This window comes from Chlorocebus sabaeus, chromosome 27, assembly GCF_047675955.1.
Source record: "Chlorocebus sabaeus isolate Y175 chromosome 27, mChlSab1.0.hap1, whole genome shotgun sequence".
Taxonomy (NCBI): Eukaryota; Metazoa; Chordata; class Mammalia; order Primates; family Cercopithecidae; genus Chlorocebus; species Chlorocebus sabaeus.
Genome location: NC_132930.1, coordinates 25,045,901 through 25,061,517, shown reverse-complemented (window position 1 = coordinate 25,061,517; position 15,617 = coordinate 25,045,901). Strand labels below are relative to the sequence as shown.

The 15,617-nt window shown below is 42.7% G+C and overlaps 1 protein-coding gene across 2 annotated transcripts; it reads left to right on the top strand.

Annotated features, from left to right (window-relative positions):
- Positions 1-8: 8 nt before the first annotated feature.
- On the top strand, positions 9-14,964 carry SMIM20 (small integral membrane protein 20). Of its 2 annotated transcripts, XM_008018230.3 has the most exons (3): positions 9-241; positions 13,467-13,523; positions 14,309-14,964. In XM_008018230.3, the coding sequence occupies exons 1-3, from the start codon at positions 133-135 to the stop codon at positions 14,344-14,346; spliced, it is 204 nt and encodes a 67-aa protein (XP_008016421.3). In that variant the 5' UTR covers positions 9-132; the 3' UTR covers positions 14,347-14,964. The 2 variants fall into 2 exon arrangements, with proteins under 2 accessions (XP_008016421.3, XP_072868587.1); XM_073012486.1 differs by lacking the exon at positions 13,467-13,523 and having other exon boundaries at positions 25-241.
- The last annotated feature ends 653 nt before the right edge of the window (positions 14,965-15,617 follow it).

Below are 15,617 nucleotides of genomic sequence, written 5' to 3'. Positions count from 1 at the left end.
GTCCCTCCCCCAAGGCCCGGAAGCGAAAGCCTCTCAGCCTCTTCCGAGCGGGGTCACGGGCCGGCCGTCGGTAGCCAGGTTTCCGAGAGTGCGGGGCGGTCGGCGGGTCAGGGCAGCCCGGGGCGCAACGCCATGTCCCGGAACCTGCGCACGGCGCTCATTTTCGGCGGCTTCGTCTCCCTGATCGGCGCCGCCTTCTATCCCATCTACTTCCTACCCCTAATGAGATTGGAAGACTACAGTGAGTGATCTCTGACCCCGTGCGGTGACCTGACCCCCCCCACACACCTCCCCCTCCGTGAGCTCCACGTGGTGCCGTGGAAAGAACTTGGCTCGAGGGTTAGGGAGAGCCAGGTTCGAATCCTGCCATGTGCAGCTTTGTGACCGTGGACAAGTTGCTCAACCTCTGGGACCTTCAGTATCCTCATCTGTGAATATTAATAGCTACATCATCTATAGTAAAGTGCCGAGCCTCCTGTGAGACTCCGGTGGTCATGTATATGTAAGCAGTCCTCTCATAAGTCAACGCTAAGTACTAGTTCATATTTACAGTTAAAATTCACTGCATGCCTATTATACGTCAGGTTAGGCATATGTTGGATCGTTTCATTTGCACAAGCTCACCTTGAAGTATGTATGTAAAACATACCCATTTTACAAATAAGGAAACTGAGGCTCAGAGGTTTTATAACGTTCCCAAGGTCACACAGCAAGTGACAAGGCAAATATATCCTACCCCAGGCCTCTGTCCGGAGCCTTCTTGGAGCATTTAGGCTGGGAAAGGTGACTGAGGGAGCCAGATGGAACCCTGATCCTCCTGAGCAGAAAGGTGCTTTTACTGCACTTCATTTCCACTCCCAAAGATGTTTTTTGAGCGGGACTGTTTCAAACCCAAATGTTAACCTGGGGCTTTTAGTTTTTTCTCTTCTTTTTCCTCAAATGGTTTTTCCGATTCTGCTGGTTTCCTTCGTTTTAAGCCGGTTGTTCACATGGTAATGGTGAATATCCTGGGAGTAATTTTCCTTCTTAATCATTCCAGTCCTATCATTCTAAAAGCCAAACTCTTCTTCCTTGAGACCTATTTCTCAGCAAGGATTAGCACTTTCATACATCTGAAACCATCTGTCAGAGAGAAAATATTAGGCATTAGAGGCTCATTTTTGTTCACCAGGAAACTCGAATCGTCTTGAAGATGGAAGAGGGCCAACTCTGCCCTTTGGGAATATTAACGGACACTGAAAGCTTGGCGAATTGAAGGCCAAAGCTCCGTGTAAGCGTTCTGCCCATTACAAATGTTACAGCAGTCGGTTTCTGGAGGCAGAGCGTTTTAAGTGCCCACTCAGATTTCCTTGTAGCTTCTTCTCATCAGCCAAGACTGAAATGGCCACTGTGTTCTGCCTTCCAGCTTGTCTGCATGCACCATGTGTGGGAGTAAGGTGGGCTGTGTGATGCCCTGCGGGATCTGTTGCCACCATCCTTCTTCACCGGACGCCTGCCCCAGCGATTATATTAAGGCCACTAGAACTTGGGACAAAGGGTCTGCTTTGCATCCCATTGGAAAAGTCAGTTCTAAAAACTAGAGCTGTTGGTTCTTATCTAGGAGTGATTTTGTCTCTTAGGATATTTGGCTCAATCTGGAGACATTTTTGCCTGTCACAACTTGGGATGGGGGTGTCGAGTGTTGCTACTGGTTTCTTGTGGATAGGCGCCAGGGATACTGCTAAACTTTTTGCAGTGCATACAGGACAGACCTCCATGACAAAAAATTACCCAGCTTAAAATACGAGTGGTGCCTTAGTTGAGAAACCCTGCTTGAGGTGAGATGGTCAAGATGTGGGCATGTACTGTGTATCCTAGTAACAGTCTTTTAGGGATACTCCAGAATCTGTGGTTGTCTGAATGTCTTGAGACAGACAAATCAGGTGATGTTCATCTGTGGGTGAACATTTAGTGAATGTAACTATAATATCTGCATGTTTAACTGGAAGGCAGTCTGTGCCTTCCCGCTTTTCTGGTCCTTTTTTTTTTTTTTCTTTTTTTCCGCTGTCACCCAGGGTGGAGTGCAGTGGCCTCATTTCAGCGCACTGCAGTCTCCACCTCCCAGGTTCAAGTAGTTCTCCTGCTTCAGCCTCCTGAGTAGCTGGAATTACAGGTGCCCACCACCATGCCCAACTAATTTTTGTATTTTTTAGTAGAGATAGGGTTTGGCCATGTTGGCCAGGCTGGTCTTGAACTCCTGACCTCAGGTGATCCACCTGCCTTGGCCTCCCAAAGTGTTGGGATTATAGGTGTGAGCCACCATGCCCAGCCTCTGGTTCCATTTTGATTAATTTGGCCAACTCTGTTCTGGGGATCATAACTGATTCTTTTTTCTGAGACAGAGTCTCGCTGTGTCGCCCAGGCTGGAGTGCAGTGGCATGATCTTGGCTCGCTGCAACCTCTGCCTCCCGGGTTCAAGCAATTCTTGTGCCTCAGCCTCCCAAGTAGCTGGGAATCCAGGCGTGCACCACCAGTCCTGGCTAATTTTTGTATTTTTAGTAGAGACAGGGTTCTGCTATGTTTGCCAGGTTGGTCTTAAGTGCTTCACCTCAAGCGATCTTCCTGCCTCAGCCTCCCAAAGTGGTAGTGTTACAAACTGACTGCTGTAACATTTGTAATGGGCAGAGTGTTTACACGGAGTTTTCGCCTTCAGTGCCAGCAACTGATTCTTTTAAACAGGTAAATATTGCTGAACAGGTAATATTTGTGGGAAGTTTACTGTATGTTTGGCACTCTTCTAAGCACTTCCTGTGTATTAACCCATTTAGTGTTGATAACAGCCCTTTGTGGCAGCTGCTATATGATCATTATCCCTATTTTATATGTGGATAAACTGAGGTGCGAAACAGTTAAATTACTTGCACAAGGACCCACAGCTGATGAGTCACAGATCTGGGACTTGAGTTAGTATCCTTAATCCCTAAACCAAGACAGCATACTGCTTGTCTAAGGGGGCAAGAAAAGGCAGTAGGGGAGATGAGTGTCTACATAGCCTACTAGATGAATGACCCTCATCTAAGTTACTTCAGCTCTCTGAGCCCTGCCTGTTTCCTCATCTGTAGCAGTGTAGTTCACTGGATTGAATTTACAGGGTTTGGGGTGAATTAAATGAGGTAACAGGCGTGGAACACCTAGTATAGTCTTATATTAGACATTTCATTAAAATGTTTACAAAATAATGAGCCACAAGGGCAGGAATGTGAGACATAGAGATTTTAGCAGGTGGATAGGCCTGGAGCTGGCTGACCTTGCAGTAAACTGGGGTGAGGTGTTCATTATCAGGTCACGGAAACCCACTGTGTGGTCGGAGCTTCAGCTCATTCCAACACATTCAACTAGCATCTATTTAGCATCTCACTCTCTTTTTTAGAAGAAACCTGGATTCTGGCAATCGCTAGGTACCTGGCACTGTGCTGGGTGTGGGCTGCACCTAACCAAACAACATGGTCAGTCACTTCCTTCTATCGTGCTCTTCCCACCCTTGTCCTGTCCACCTCACTCCACCCATTCCTGGGACTAAGCTGCTTCCATTGTGCCCCACCTACTGCCCATTCTCTACCTAGCAGCCACAGTGGTCTTTTCTGGTGACTTTTGGTTGCTGGTCTCTATCTTATTTGCATTTGTGGTCAGAGAACGTGGACTGTATGGTTTTGATTCTCTGACACTGGTCAAGATTTGCTTTGGGGCCTGGTACAGGTCAGTTTTTGTAAATATTGCCTGTGTGCTTGGAATGGTGGCTATTGTTGGGTACAGAATTCTGTATCTCTGTATGTTAATTACAGATCAAGCTTCTTAATTCTGTTTGAATTTGGATGTCCTGCGGCCATGTTATTAGGTGCGTACAATCTAGAATATTCTGGATAATTTTTTCTAAGTATTATTATATAAGAATTCTCTTTATTTCCACTGTTCTTCCCCATCTCTATTTTATCTGATTTTATTGTGCTACCGGATTCCTTTCTTTTTTTGTGGTTTTTTTTTTTTTTTTTTGAGATGGAGTTTCGCTGTTGATGCCCAGGCTGGAGGCAGGCTGGAGGCTGGAGTGCAATGGCGCAATCTTAGCTCACTGCAACCTCTGCTTCCCAGGTTCTAGCAATTCTCCTGCCTCAGCCTCCCGAGTAGCTGGGATTACAGGCGCCCACCACCACACCTGGTTATTTTTTGCATTTTTTAGTAGAGACGGGATCTCACCATGTTGGCCAGGCTGGTCTCGAACTCCTAACCTCAGTTGATCCACCCACCTCAGCCTCCCAAAGTGCTGGGATTACAGGCATGAGCCATTGTGCTCAGCCCAGATTTCTTCTAATGTTTTCCTGGCTTATCTGTTTCTCTCCTCATACATGCAGCCTTTGTCCTTATGTGACTATCTTAGAACCAACATAAACTAGATATTTTAATCTGACCTGTTAATCTCTTTTAACTATTAGATTTGATTAATTTTAATTTATCCTATTTACTGACATGTTTGCATTTATTTTTCTCACCTTATTTTGTGTTTTCTATTTTTTTTTTTTTTTGAAAGACAAAGTCTTGCTCTGTCACCAGGTTGTACTGCAGTGGCAAGATCTTGGCTCACTGCAACCTGTGCCTCCTAGGTTCAAGCAGTTCTTCTGCCTCAGCCTCCCAAATAACTGGGATTACAGGCGCATGCCGCCACACCCAGCTATTTTTTTTTTTTTTCTGTATTTTAGTAGAAATGGGGTTTCACCATGTTGCCCAGGCTGGTCTCAAACTCCTGAGCTCAGGCAATCCGGCGGCCTCAGCCTCCCAAAGTGTTAGGATTACAGGCATGAGCCACTGCACCCGCCCTTCTCTTCTATTTCTATACTTCCTTTTTTCTTCTTTTCTGCCTCAAGCCTTCTTTATTCTTCTCTTCCCTCTACTAGTTTGAAAGTTTTAAATTCTATTTGTATTCTTTTGTAATTAAAATGTAGAGTTAGCCAGTATCTTTACCCTTGGACAATACAAGGTCCTTATAATGCCTTAGCCTTTGTCCCATGTACCTTTCATAATATATTTGTCCTGCCTGGTGCCTATCACTCAGCAAATCAGTTAACACCAGGACTACTGTATCTGGTCACTGACTGTTTATCTTCACCTGCGTTCTTTACCTACCGACCCTTCTTACATCTCACTCCTTTCTAGCTTCAGTTTTCTTCCTTCTGACATACATCTGTTACTACTTCTTTGGTAAGAATTTGTAACTGGGAAACTCTGTTTTTGTCTGTTGGAAAATGTATAGAATAGCAGGTCTTCTGCTGTGGTTTTTGAAAAGTTTGTTGTCACGTCATCCACCTCTGATCAACTCAGTTGCTTAATTACAGTGCTCTAATAACGCTTTGGTGTCTTGGAAGTCCAGCCAACAGAGGGTTATTGAAGTATAGTTATGTGCTGCATCATATTTTGGCCTGCGATAGACCACGTGTATGACAGTGGTCCCAAAAGATTATCATGGTGCTGAAAAATTCCTGTCGCCTAGTGATTCCCTGATGATCCCGACCCTGTGTGGGCGTACGCTAATATATGTGTTGTATCTTAGTTTCTCACACAAAAGTTTAAAAAGGAAAAAATAATAATAATTTTAAAATAGAAAGATGCCTATAGAATAAAGATATATAAAGAAAATATTTTCGTACAGCTATACATGTTTATGTTTTAAACTAAATATTATGAGTCAAAAAGATTTAAAAATTAAAAAGTTTACAAAGTAAAAAGTTAGCTAAGTTTCATTTATTACTGAAGAAAGAAATTTAAAAAAAATATCTAGTATAGCCTAAGTGTGCAGTATTTACAAAGTCTGCAGTAGTATACAGTAACGTCCTAGGCCTTCACATGCGCTCACCACTCACTCACTCACTCACCCACCCAGAGCAACTCCCAGTCCTGCAAACTTTATTCATGGTAAATATCCTTTATGGGAATACTATTTGGAAAATATACAGTGTTTTTACTGTACCTTTTCTAGTTTAGCTATGTTTAGATATATAAATCCTTACCGTGTTTACAGTTGCCTACAGTGTTCAGTACAGTACCATGCTGTACAGGTTTGTAGCCTAGGAACAATAGGCTGTATCACATAGCCTGGGTGTGTAGTAGGCTACGCTGTCTAGTTTTGTGCAAGTACACTCTGTGATGGTCGCACAACAATGAAATCCCCTAAGGATGCATTTCTCGGAATGTACTCACACAGTTGAGCAACACAGGACTGTATGTTATTAAGAGCAGTGATCATATTCACTCTTTACAGGCATCACTCGAATTGATTATATGTGAACTAGAAGCTGGAAGGGTCAAATCTGGGGACAGGAAGGCCGGGTACAGGAAGGCTGTATTTCCTGTGACCTCAGGGAGAGGTGACTGTACCCTAAACCAGAGTAGTGGCTATGGAAGTGGAGAGAAGTGACTGCATTTGGGAGCCACATTTAAGAAGCAAACTGGTGAGTGTGGTGGCTCACATCTGTAATCCCAGCAGTTTGGGAGGCTGAGGCAGGAGGATCGCTTGAGCTCAGGAGTTCCAACCAACCTGGGCAACAGAGTGCAACTCTGTCTCATTTGAAACACAGAAAAGAAGTAAACTCTACAGGGCTTTGTGACTGATTAGCTACGGGGCAAGGAAGGAGAATGGCACCCAGTGTTCTGGCTCCAGCAGCTGAGGAGATGGAGACGCTGGTCATTAGCAAGAAGGAATTGGTTTTAGGGGTGAAAAGACAAGTTAGTTTGCTTTTGGGCATTTAGGTAGCTTTTGAGGTTGAGGTAGCTGATGTGCTCTTGGAGATTTCCCATGGACAGTGGGCTATACCGATCTGGGGCTGAAACGCCGGATGCGAGCTGCAGCTGGAGATGGAGCATCATCAGCATGTGGCTGGGAATCAGGTCTCTGCAGTAGGTAAGGGTTCCCAGGCAGCGTTCAGAGATTTTAAGGGGCAAGCTGGCCCGGGACAGTGTGCTAGGGAACACCAGTGTCAGAAGGGCTGAAGCACAGGCGGTCAGAGGAGGAGAAAGGCCCACTAAGGAGACTGAGGAGGAGTGGCTAGACAGGTTTCAAACCAGGAGAGGCGTCAGTCACAAGCCACATAAAGACAGCTCTTCATGAAAAGGGAGTGTGGTCAGCAGGGTTAGGCTGCTTAGAGACAGTAAAAGAGGTTCGTGAAAATATCTATTCTATTTAACAGAAAGAGGTGAAAAGTGATTGGTTATATTGTTAAACATGCTTTCAGTGGTTTGGAAGTAAGCAGAAGGCAGGTTGCAGTGGATTGAAGAGTAAATAGTGTATTAAGTTGACTATTTATAGATATTTGGCTGTATGGAGAGGAGAATGGCAAAGTTTCCAGCAGGTCACAGGGTCTGGAAAAAGTTTTGTTTTAGTTTTGGCTGGAAGAGATGGAGGGCCAAGGAAGTCTTAGACAGAGAAAGCTGCTAGAGAGAGAAGACAGTCCACAGAGTGGGAGGTGGCATAGGAGCCTGAGCTCAGGTAGAGGAAAGAGCTGTGGACCAAAGGCAGGGCACCTCTTCCACCAGCTCAGGAGGAAGGATGGCGTGGATGCTGCCATATCTAGGTTTTATGTTGGCAAGTTGTGGGCACTTCCAGGTGATGGCGTCTATTCCCTTTCTGACACAGGAAGTCAGGTCATTTATGAGTAAGAGGCACCAACTCTAGGCCATCCTCTCCCTCCTTGGAGCACTGTCTTCCCTGGGCGTCTCCACTGTGGAAGGTCCTCCTGGGTTTGCTCTTTGGCTCCTGCCTTTCAGCCACTCCTGTTAGCCTTTCTTGTTAGGCCTTCTGTCCTGACTGTCCTTCATACATATCATTCCCCAGGATTCTGAGACTACTGGGCAGAAGCCCATCAATTCTTGGATGGACAGGGCAGAAGCCTAGTCCCTGAGAACTGGGTTACTCGTAAAAGCAAGACTTAGGGCCGGCAACTGGCAAGGCAGTCCATGTAGAGCCAAGTGTCAGATCGGTTCGGGCCCTTCACCTCTGCCAGCATGGGTATGGGAACAGGTACGTCTCTGCTGGAACAAGCATACAGGCAGCAGAAAAGAAGGGGAAGCCTGCTTAGGTGAAACAAAGCCAAGGAGATCTTCCGTGGTTGCAGAGCAGGCAGCCACTATCACCAGACTGCCTTATTGGATTTCATTTTGGCATTCAGCATGATCTTCAGCTCTTTTGTTAACTCAGCAAGGCTTTCCTGAGTGTTCTGTGGAGTACAAGGTCAGTTCTGTACATGATACCTCAAGTACTGAAATGAGCACTGGGCAGATGATGGCATCAGTGGGTCAGTGACCCAAAACCAGAAGTCTGGGTACAGTTCTGCTGTACTTCTGGAGGGAGTCCCAGACGCTTTTTAGCTTTCACCGTGTTGGCATAGTGTGTTTGGTCTGCAGAGGTCACAGTTAGGGAAGAGTACAGATGGCTAATCTGTCTTTGTTTCCTAGAACTAGACAGTGACCCTGATTATGGCCTTTTACAAATAGCATGCATTTGAGGCCAGCCTGTGAAATTAGACAGAATAAGATATTTTCTGTGATCTTCTTCATTTGAAATTTTAATTGGATGTTCAGAAGCATAAAATCATAGGGTTTTGCCAGAAGGGGCTTGGGCTCATTTCCATCCCCTCATTTAGTGACCTGTCCAAGGTTACTCAGCACATTAGTTACTGGGGGGACACTAGACCCTAACTCCCTTGACCTTGCCTGTACTTAATGCCCTGCCTCACGATGCCTTGAGACAGTGAAGAATGTTCAACAGCCAGCCAAGTGAAAGGCCACAGGGGAGAGCTATGAGGCCTCAGTGCTGCTGCTTCTCGGTCCTGCTGATTTCTGCTGCACCTTGCTGCCCCGGCCCGAAACGGTGCTCTGCCTAGGCAGCACAGGGTACTAGAAATCACCGGATGCAGAAAGAATGCTTACCTTGTAAGAACATTTTCCTTATGACATGCCAGGCACTTAGAATATGCTTTTCAGTCCTTTCCCCATATAATTGAATGAAATGCACAGGCTCACCTGGTCTTGTTTTCTAACTGGCATTACACAGTTCCCTGGATTCAAGCAGGCTCCGGTGAGGAAACAGACCTGCTGACACTGTTGGGAGGAGTGCAGTGCTTCAAGTGCCCACTTGGTCCCCTTCAGCCAACTGGGTCCCACTTGCTCCTGTGGTCATTTGGTTTCCCCCTCAGTCCCTGGTTCTTTCTCGTCACACTTGCTTCTGCGGTCATATGGCTTCCCCTTGGCCCCTGGTTCCCACTCACCACCAGTGAACCTCCAGTTCTGGAATACCCCAGAGGCAGATGGCATCTGTGTCTAGATACCAGCAGCAACATGGCTACCCTGAAAACTTTTGAAAATAATTTTATATTTGCTGCTTTTTAAAAGATCGCTTCTTTGAAATAATCACCATGGAAGAGTCAAAATGGTGTTGGACTTTCCTATGCGTGTTGTACAGTTACGTGGTTTTTGTTAAAAAAGAAAAACTTGGGAAGGCTGAGGCAGCAGAATCACTTGAACCTGGGAGGCAGACATTGCAGTGAGCCGAGATCACGCCACTGTACTCCAGCCTGGGTGACAGAGCAAGACCCCATCTCAAAAAAAGTAAATAAATAAATAAAAGAATCTCAAACTGACAAAAGATCCAAGAACAGTGCAGTAAATTCGTATATTGTTCTTCACCTTGATTTACCAGTTGTTAACATTTTGCCACATTTGCTTTCTCCCCCATATATAACATATATAGATATATACAGATATAGTTATATTTCTATATATTATAATTATTACTGTTATTGTGCTGAACCATTTGAGAGTAGCTTGAAGACATTGGGAGCTTTCATTCCTAAACACTTCAGCCTGTATTTCTGAAGAACGAGGACATTCTCTTACATAATCACAATACGGTTTTCCAATCTAGGAAATTTAACATTGATGCAGTGCTGTTACAGTTTGAGCATTTCTAATCTGAAAATGGAAAATGCTCCAAAATCTGAAATTTTTTGAGCTCCAAAATGACACAAGTAGAAAATTCCACACATAAGTACTTAATATAAATTTAGTTTCATGCACAAAATTATTAAAAACATTGTATAAAATTATCTTCAGTCTATGTATATCAGATGTATATGAAACAAACGAATTTAATATTTAGACTTGGATCCCATCCCCAAGATACCTTGTTATATATATATGCAAATATTCCAAAATCTGAAAAAAATCCTAAATCCAAACCAATTCTGTTCCCAACCAATTTCAGATAAGGGAATATATTCAACTTGTATGGAATATACAGCCCACATTCAAATTTTGCCATTTGTCACAATGCAAATTGTGAGTTGCTTTTATTTTATTTTATTTATTTCATTTATTTATTTTTCTTTTTTGAGACAGAGTTTTGCTCTTTCACCCAGGCGGGAGTGCAGTGGCGCGATCTCAGCTCACTGCAACAGCCGCCCCCCCAGGTCCAAGTGATTCTCCTGCCTCAGCCTCCCAAGTAGCTGGGATTGTGGGCACCTGCCACCATGCCTGGCTAATTTTTGTATTTTTAGTAGAGATAGGGTTTCGTTATGTTGGCCAGGCTGGTCTTGAACTCTTGACCTCAGGTGATCCCCCTGCCTCGGCCTCCTAAGGTACTAGGATTACAGGTGTGAGCCACTGCGCCCTATGGAGTTGCTTTTATTTTAACTATTGGCAGGAGGAAATGGGAAGGTAGGTTCCCAAGGTCATACCCTGCACCAGCTTTCATTTGCTTTTTTATTTTAGGTTTCTATCTGCTGGTCCTCCACTAGAGCACCCTCAACCAGTAATCTTGAGACTGCTGAGGGAGCTGGGGCTTGGGTTTGTGAATGTTCAAGTAACAAGTCACACAGTCAATATATTTCCCGGTGTGGACATTTAATATAAGGTTATGTTTTTGTTTTCAAAGACTTAAACATTATTAGGTAGATTCTTTTACTACCGTACAAAAAAAAAATCAGCCAGTCTGCATGTATTACTAGTTTTAATATTACACTTTGGCCCCTGGACTAGAGATAACGTCCTCAATTAAAATTACAAATCACACCACTGCCTTAGCACCAGGGGGCAGAGTTGGGCTTGCTGAGACTCTGGAGTGGGGAGTTTTTTACCCAGTGTGCCATAGTTGGGTTTAAATCATTTCTCTCCTGATAGAAATGTACTCACTAGTGAAGTTGGTAATACGTTTATCCTGATTTGTTTACGTAGTTAAACCCCTGACTTCTGCCATTACCCTTTTCCTGAGGTTTATATACATTTGCTGTTTTCCAAAGATAGGGAAATAGAAACTTACTGTCAACCTCAATCAAGATGCACTGCTAAATCGTGAGGGACTAGTTTCCGTTTTCCTTTTAGCGTATTCTGCATTCACAAATAAAGTGTCTTTGTGTTATATCATGAATTTACATAAGACTGCTTTGGCCTTAGAGTATTTATAAAACATTAATGGATTAAAGAACCAGGGGATGTAGATAGGACGCTAATGCCTGGTTGTCATTTGGTAGGAATCTGGCTCAGCAAAGTGGTTTAAATTTCCTGACCAAGCCAAACTACAGAGGTGGTTGCATTAGGACAAGGATTATAAAGAGATTATGGTCTATTTAAAATAAATCTTCAGCCTTGCTTCAGCCTCATTAGCAATTAGCAAGAAAGTGTGAAGACAGGGATTTCTTTCTCTTCACTTGGTTCTCTATTGCATCATAAGAGGTTAGAACGCAATTAGGCATTCTGTCCTTGCCACCAAAAGTCAGCTTCCTTTGATGCTTGGCAGCCTGCCAGCTTCTTTTGCTTTGCAGTACCTGCCTCTGGAGAACGTGTTTGGTACACTGGGATGTCTGATTTTATTAAATCTCTAAGTCTAGAATGCTTTCTGATAATTATTTTTTAAAACTCAAATTTAAAAAAAAAAAAAAACTCAAATCTTCCCTCTTCCATAGTAGCAGAAAATAGACCTTTTAGTTACAGAAAATTATTTCTATTTTTGTTCCTGGCAAGGCTGATGACTGTGGGCTTTTACATGTTGGCATCTTCCAAGAACATGTTCAAGACATCCATGCTTTGAGACTTACATGTCTGTAGGGTGGTGGGGCTCAGTTCTACAATGATTTAATGTCTTCAGAAATGAGGACACCTTTTGTGTTGAGTTATTTCAGAAAGTCTAACATTTTAGAGGCTCCATAATATCCACTCTAGATGGAAGAAATCTTTTGATATATCTTGAGAGAATCTTGGTTGCCATTTACCCGCTCTTTTTCAGAGAGGAACAGTGAAACCATCAGGCCACTTGTTGCCTGTAATAGGCCTGAGTATCCTATGTGTTCTCTCCATCCCTCTTAGACTTGGATATCAGGATTCCCATAATCCCCGTTGCCCAGTGTTTTATTTGCCACAGCAAAACTCAGTATTGATAAAACTATCAGGTCGGTCATTTAGGATTGACTTTCTGTCTGTCACATGACTAGAGAAGCAAGTTCAATGAATATTAGATTTGGCCAAACCCTGTTTCTTATACCTTTATGTTTGTGTAACTTTATGAGAATCCAGATGCCAGAGTAAAGAAAATGGCCTGATACTAAATAAGAACTAAATGTGGATTTAAAGAAACACTCAGCCTGATTAAAACAAAGGTCCGATTACGACATTTCATTACTATAATTTAGTTGTAAACGTCCTTCAGCTCTAAGGCTTTCTCCTGAAAAACTGCCATTTGTTTGTCAAGATACTTAATAACTCTTTGTTTTCACAGACCTTGGGTTTATTCTAAACCACTTAGAAAGACGTGTCAGAGTGCTTCAAGCCCACAGATATGAAATGCCCAATTTCTCTTGGCCCTTGCCTGTTGGACATCTCCAAAGAGACTGGCTTAGTTGCTGTCGCTACAATGCGCTTACTAATTGGCACAGCACCTGCAATCAATTAGGGAAGCTTCAATTATCCAAACCAAAGCCACCCACCCAAAGATTAATTTTCTGCTCTATTTCCTATCAAAAACATAGCATATTTAGCTCTGAGTCTAGTCCTTCAGTGGAGTGCATTTTAGACATATAAACTACATCGTTTTCTTCATTGTACTTGTTGCTCCAATTCAGCAGCTTTTCCCTCGTGATATCACACCCACCAGTTCTTTCAAAATTGTTCTTTTTTTGTTGTTGTTTTCTTGTCTTTCCAAAATGCTGAGATCACAGAGAAAAGATGTTAGTTGGGGAGCTTTTCTTTTGAAGTATGGATTCCTTTATTCTTTTGAAAATACCCAATCTCTTTTGCATTATAGGATCTAACTTCCACAACCTAAAAGCTCTGCATAATAGCGTATCTGAATTTAACAGCACTCATAAATACTGTTTTCTAATTGTCCCATGTAAATACAAAGATTTCTCTCTCCCCGCCCCACTTCTAAAGAATGATGTTTCTCTCGTGTTTCTCAGAGAGGGAGCAAGCCATAAATCGGGCTGGAATTGTTCAAGAGGATGTGCAGCCACCAGGTAAACTGAAAAAAAAAAAAAATTAAAACCAAATCTCATTTGTACTACTGTGTTGTGTGGTTAGTGTGTATTTGCCTTGGCATGGAGAGTAGGAAAATGCCTTTTAGCTTAGAGACAAGATTGTGATTTTGCTATTTATTTCTCAACGGTTGCCATTTATAGATGCCACCCAAGACTTCATTCTAATAGTTCACTCCAGAATACTTTTTGCATGTTTGCCAGGTTCCTCTTTTCCATTTTATAAGTGGGCATAAAAATGTTAACAAGTGCGCGATTAGATATGAGACATGAATAGCTGTTTGGCCGACTTATTTACCAAGCACCTATTTAAACACTCCCCTCATGGGAAAATAGTGTTTACTTGTCAGCTATTTGAATTGATGTGGGGTTCTGCTTTGCACAAGGGCTAAAAAGCTTCCTTTATGACTGAATGGTTTGTTCCTTTAAGAGGATCCAAGTTAGCCAGGAATGAGAGGTTTCTCATTTATTAACCAAAGCTCTTATAATCTGTGGCAACATTCTTTTTTATTTGTTTATTTTTAACTAGGCCAGATGTAGGTCTTCCTATTATGGGGTACAATTCCTGAGCCATTTAAAAGTCCCTTATGGCTGCCATGGCTTCCTGGCCATTTAATGCCAGGGTTCCGGCAGCCTGCTCGCACCATCTCAAACTACACTGTAAATTGCACAGCTCAATTCTGATGTCATTTTGTTTGTTTGGGGTGGAGGAAAGTGGAAGGACATTTAAAAATGAATCCTGTTTTTGTTCCTGTTTCTTTCCATAGGGTTAAAAGTGTGGTCTGATCCATTTGGCAGGAAATGAGAAGGCTGTCACCAGCTCTGATTAAGAAAGGCGATTTCTTCATGCTTTCAATTCTGCATGGGGTATAGTCAGTCACCTCACCAGAGAATGATGGCTGGAGAAGAGAACTCCGTAATACCATAAATAAGAGTGTTTGTAACAAAAGACTGTGCACAAGGATTAATATTTCCCTTCTTAAGTATCAAAGGAACTCTGGAACAAATTATACCATTAGGAAGGTTTTCGTGATTCAGTTGATTTTCCAAAAATGAAGCTATCTCACCCAGCTGGGTTTGGAGCAATCTGCTTATTATTCTGTCGTTACCACTTACTCAAGCGAGCTGTGATATGAATACAAGCAACCAGTGGGCTCGGGAAGGTCCGGGTCTATTTTGCCATCTTCCAGATAAGAGATTTCAGTAAAAAACTGCCATGCTGAGCTGCCTTATAGAGCTCTTTGAAAATGTTCAAGTTGATAAAGCTCTTTGAGGACAAGGTACTTCGTGCACCTCATGCTGAAGATTGCACCATGTTGGAAAATAAATATGAAGCAAGTCAAACTAGATGCATACACTTGTGTAGAAATCAATAATCAATTAATAGAAGTGAAAAAATAAACATTAAAATGATTTATTTCTACTTTGCAGTGGTGTCTTTTTGTAAATCGTCTTTCGTAAAGCAATTAAATTATAGTGCCGAGAAGTACAGTTTGACTAGATTATATTTGACTAGATATCTGTGTGCGATTCATCTCTTTGTACTCAGGTAAACATTTTAGAGGCAAATAACAAGTTTGTTAAGACAAATATTATTGAATGGTGATTCTCTACCAGGTACCTCACTAGGTGCTGCAAAGATGAAAGTGACAAGACAGGTTGAGTATCCCTTATCCAGAAAAGCTTGGGAACAGAAGTGTTTTGGACTTGAGATTTTCTTGGATTTTGGAATATTTGCATATATATGATGAGACATTTTGAGGATGGCACCCAAGTCTACATGAAATTTATTTATGTTTCATACACTTTATACACATAGCCTGAAGGCAATTTGATACAATATTTTAAAATAATTTTGTGCGTGAAGCAAACTTTTGACTAAAACCATCACATGAGGTCAGGTGTGGAATTTTCCACTTGTGTTATGTTGGTGCTCAAAAAGTTTCAGATTTTGGAGCATTTCAGATTCCAGATTAGGAATGCTCAACCTGTCTTCTTTCCCTTCCTCCCTCCCTCCCTCTTTCCTTCCTTCCCTCCCTCCCTTTCCTTCCTTCCCTCCCTCCCTTTCCTTCCTTC

What these genes read in the sequence shown, in the direction of transcription:
- SMIM20 (XM_008018230.3), top strand. Translation starts at nt 133, where the DNA reads ATGTCCCGGAACCTGCGCACGGCGCTCATTTTCGGCGGCTTCGTCTCC. An exon ending in AATGAGATTGGAAGACTACA is followed by an intron (nt 242 to 13,466) that starts GTGAGTGATCTC and finishes CGTGTTTCTCAG; the next exon opens with AGAGGGAGCAAGCCATAAAT. An exon ending in AGAGGATGTGCAGCCACCAG is followed by an intron (nt 13,524 to 14,308) that starts GTAAACTGAAAA and finishes TTCTTTCCATAG; the next exon opens with GGTTAAAAGTGTGGTCTGAT.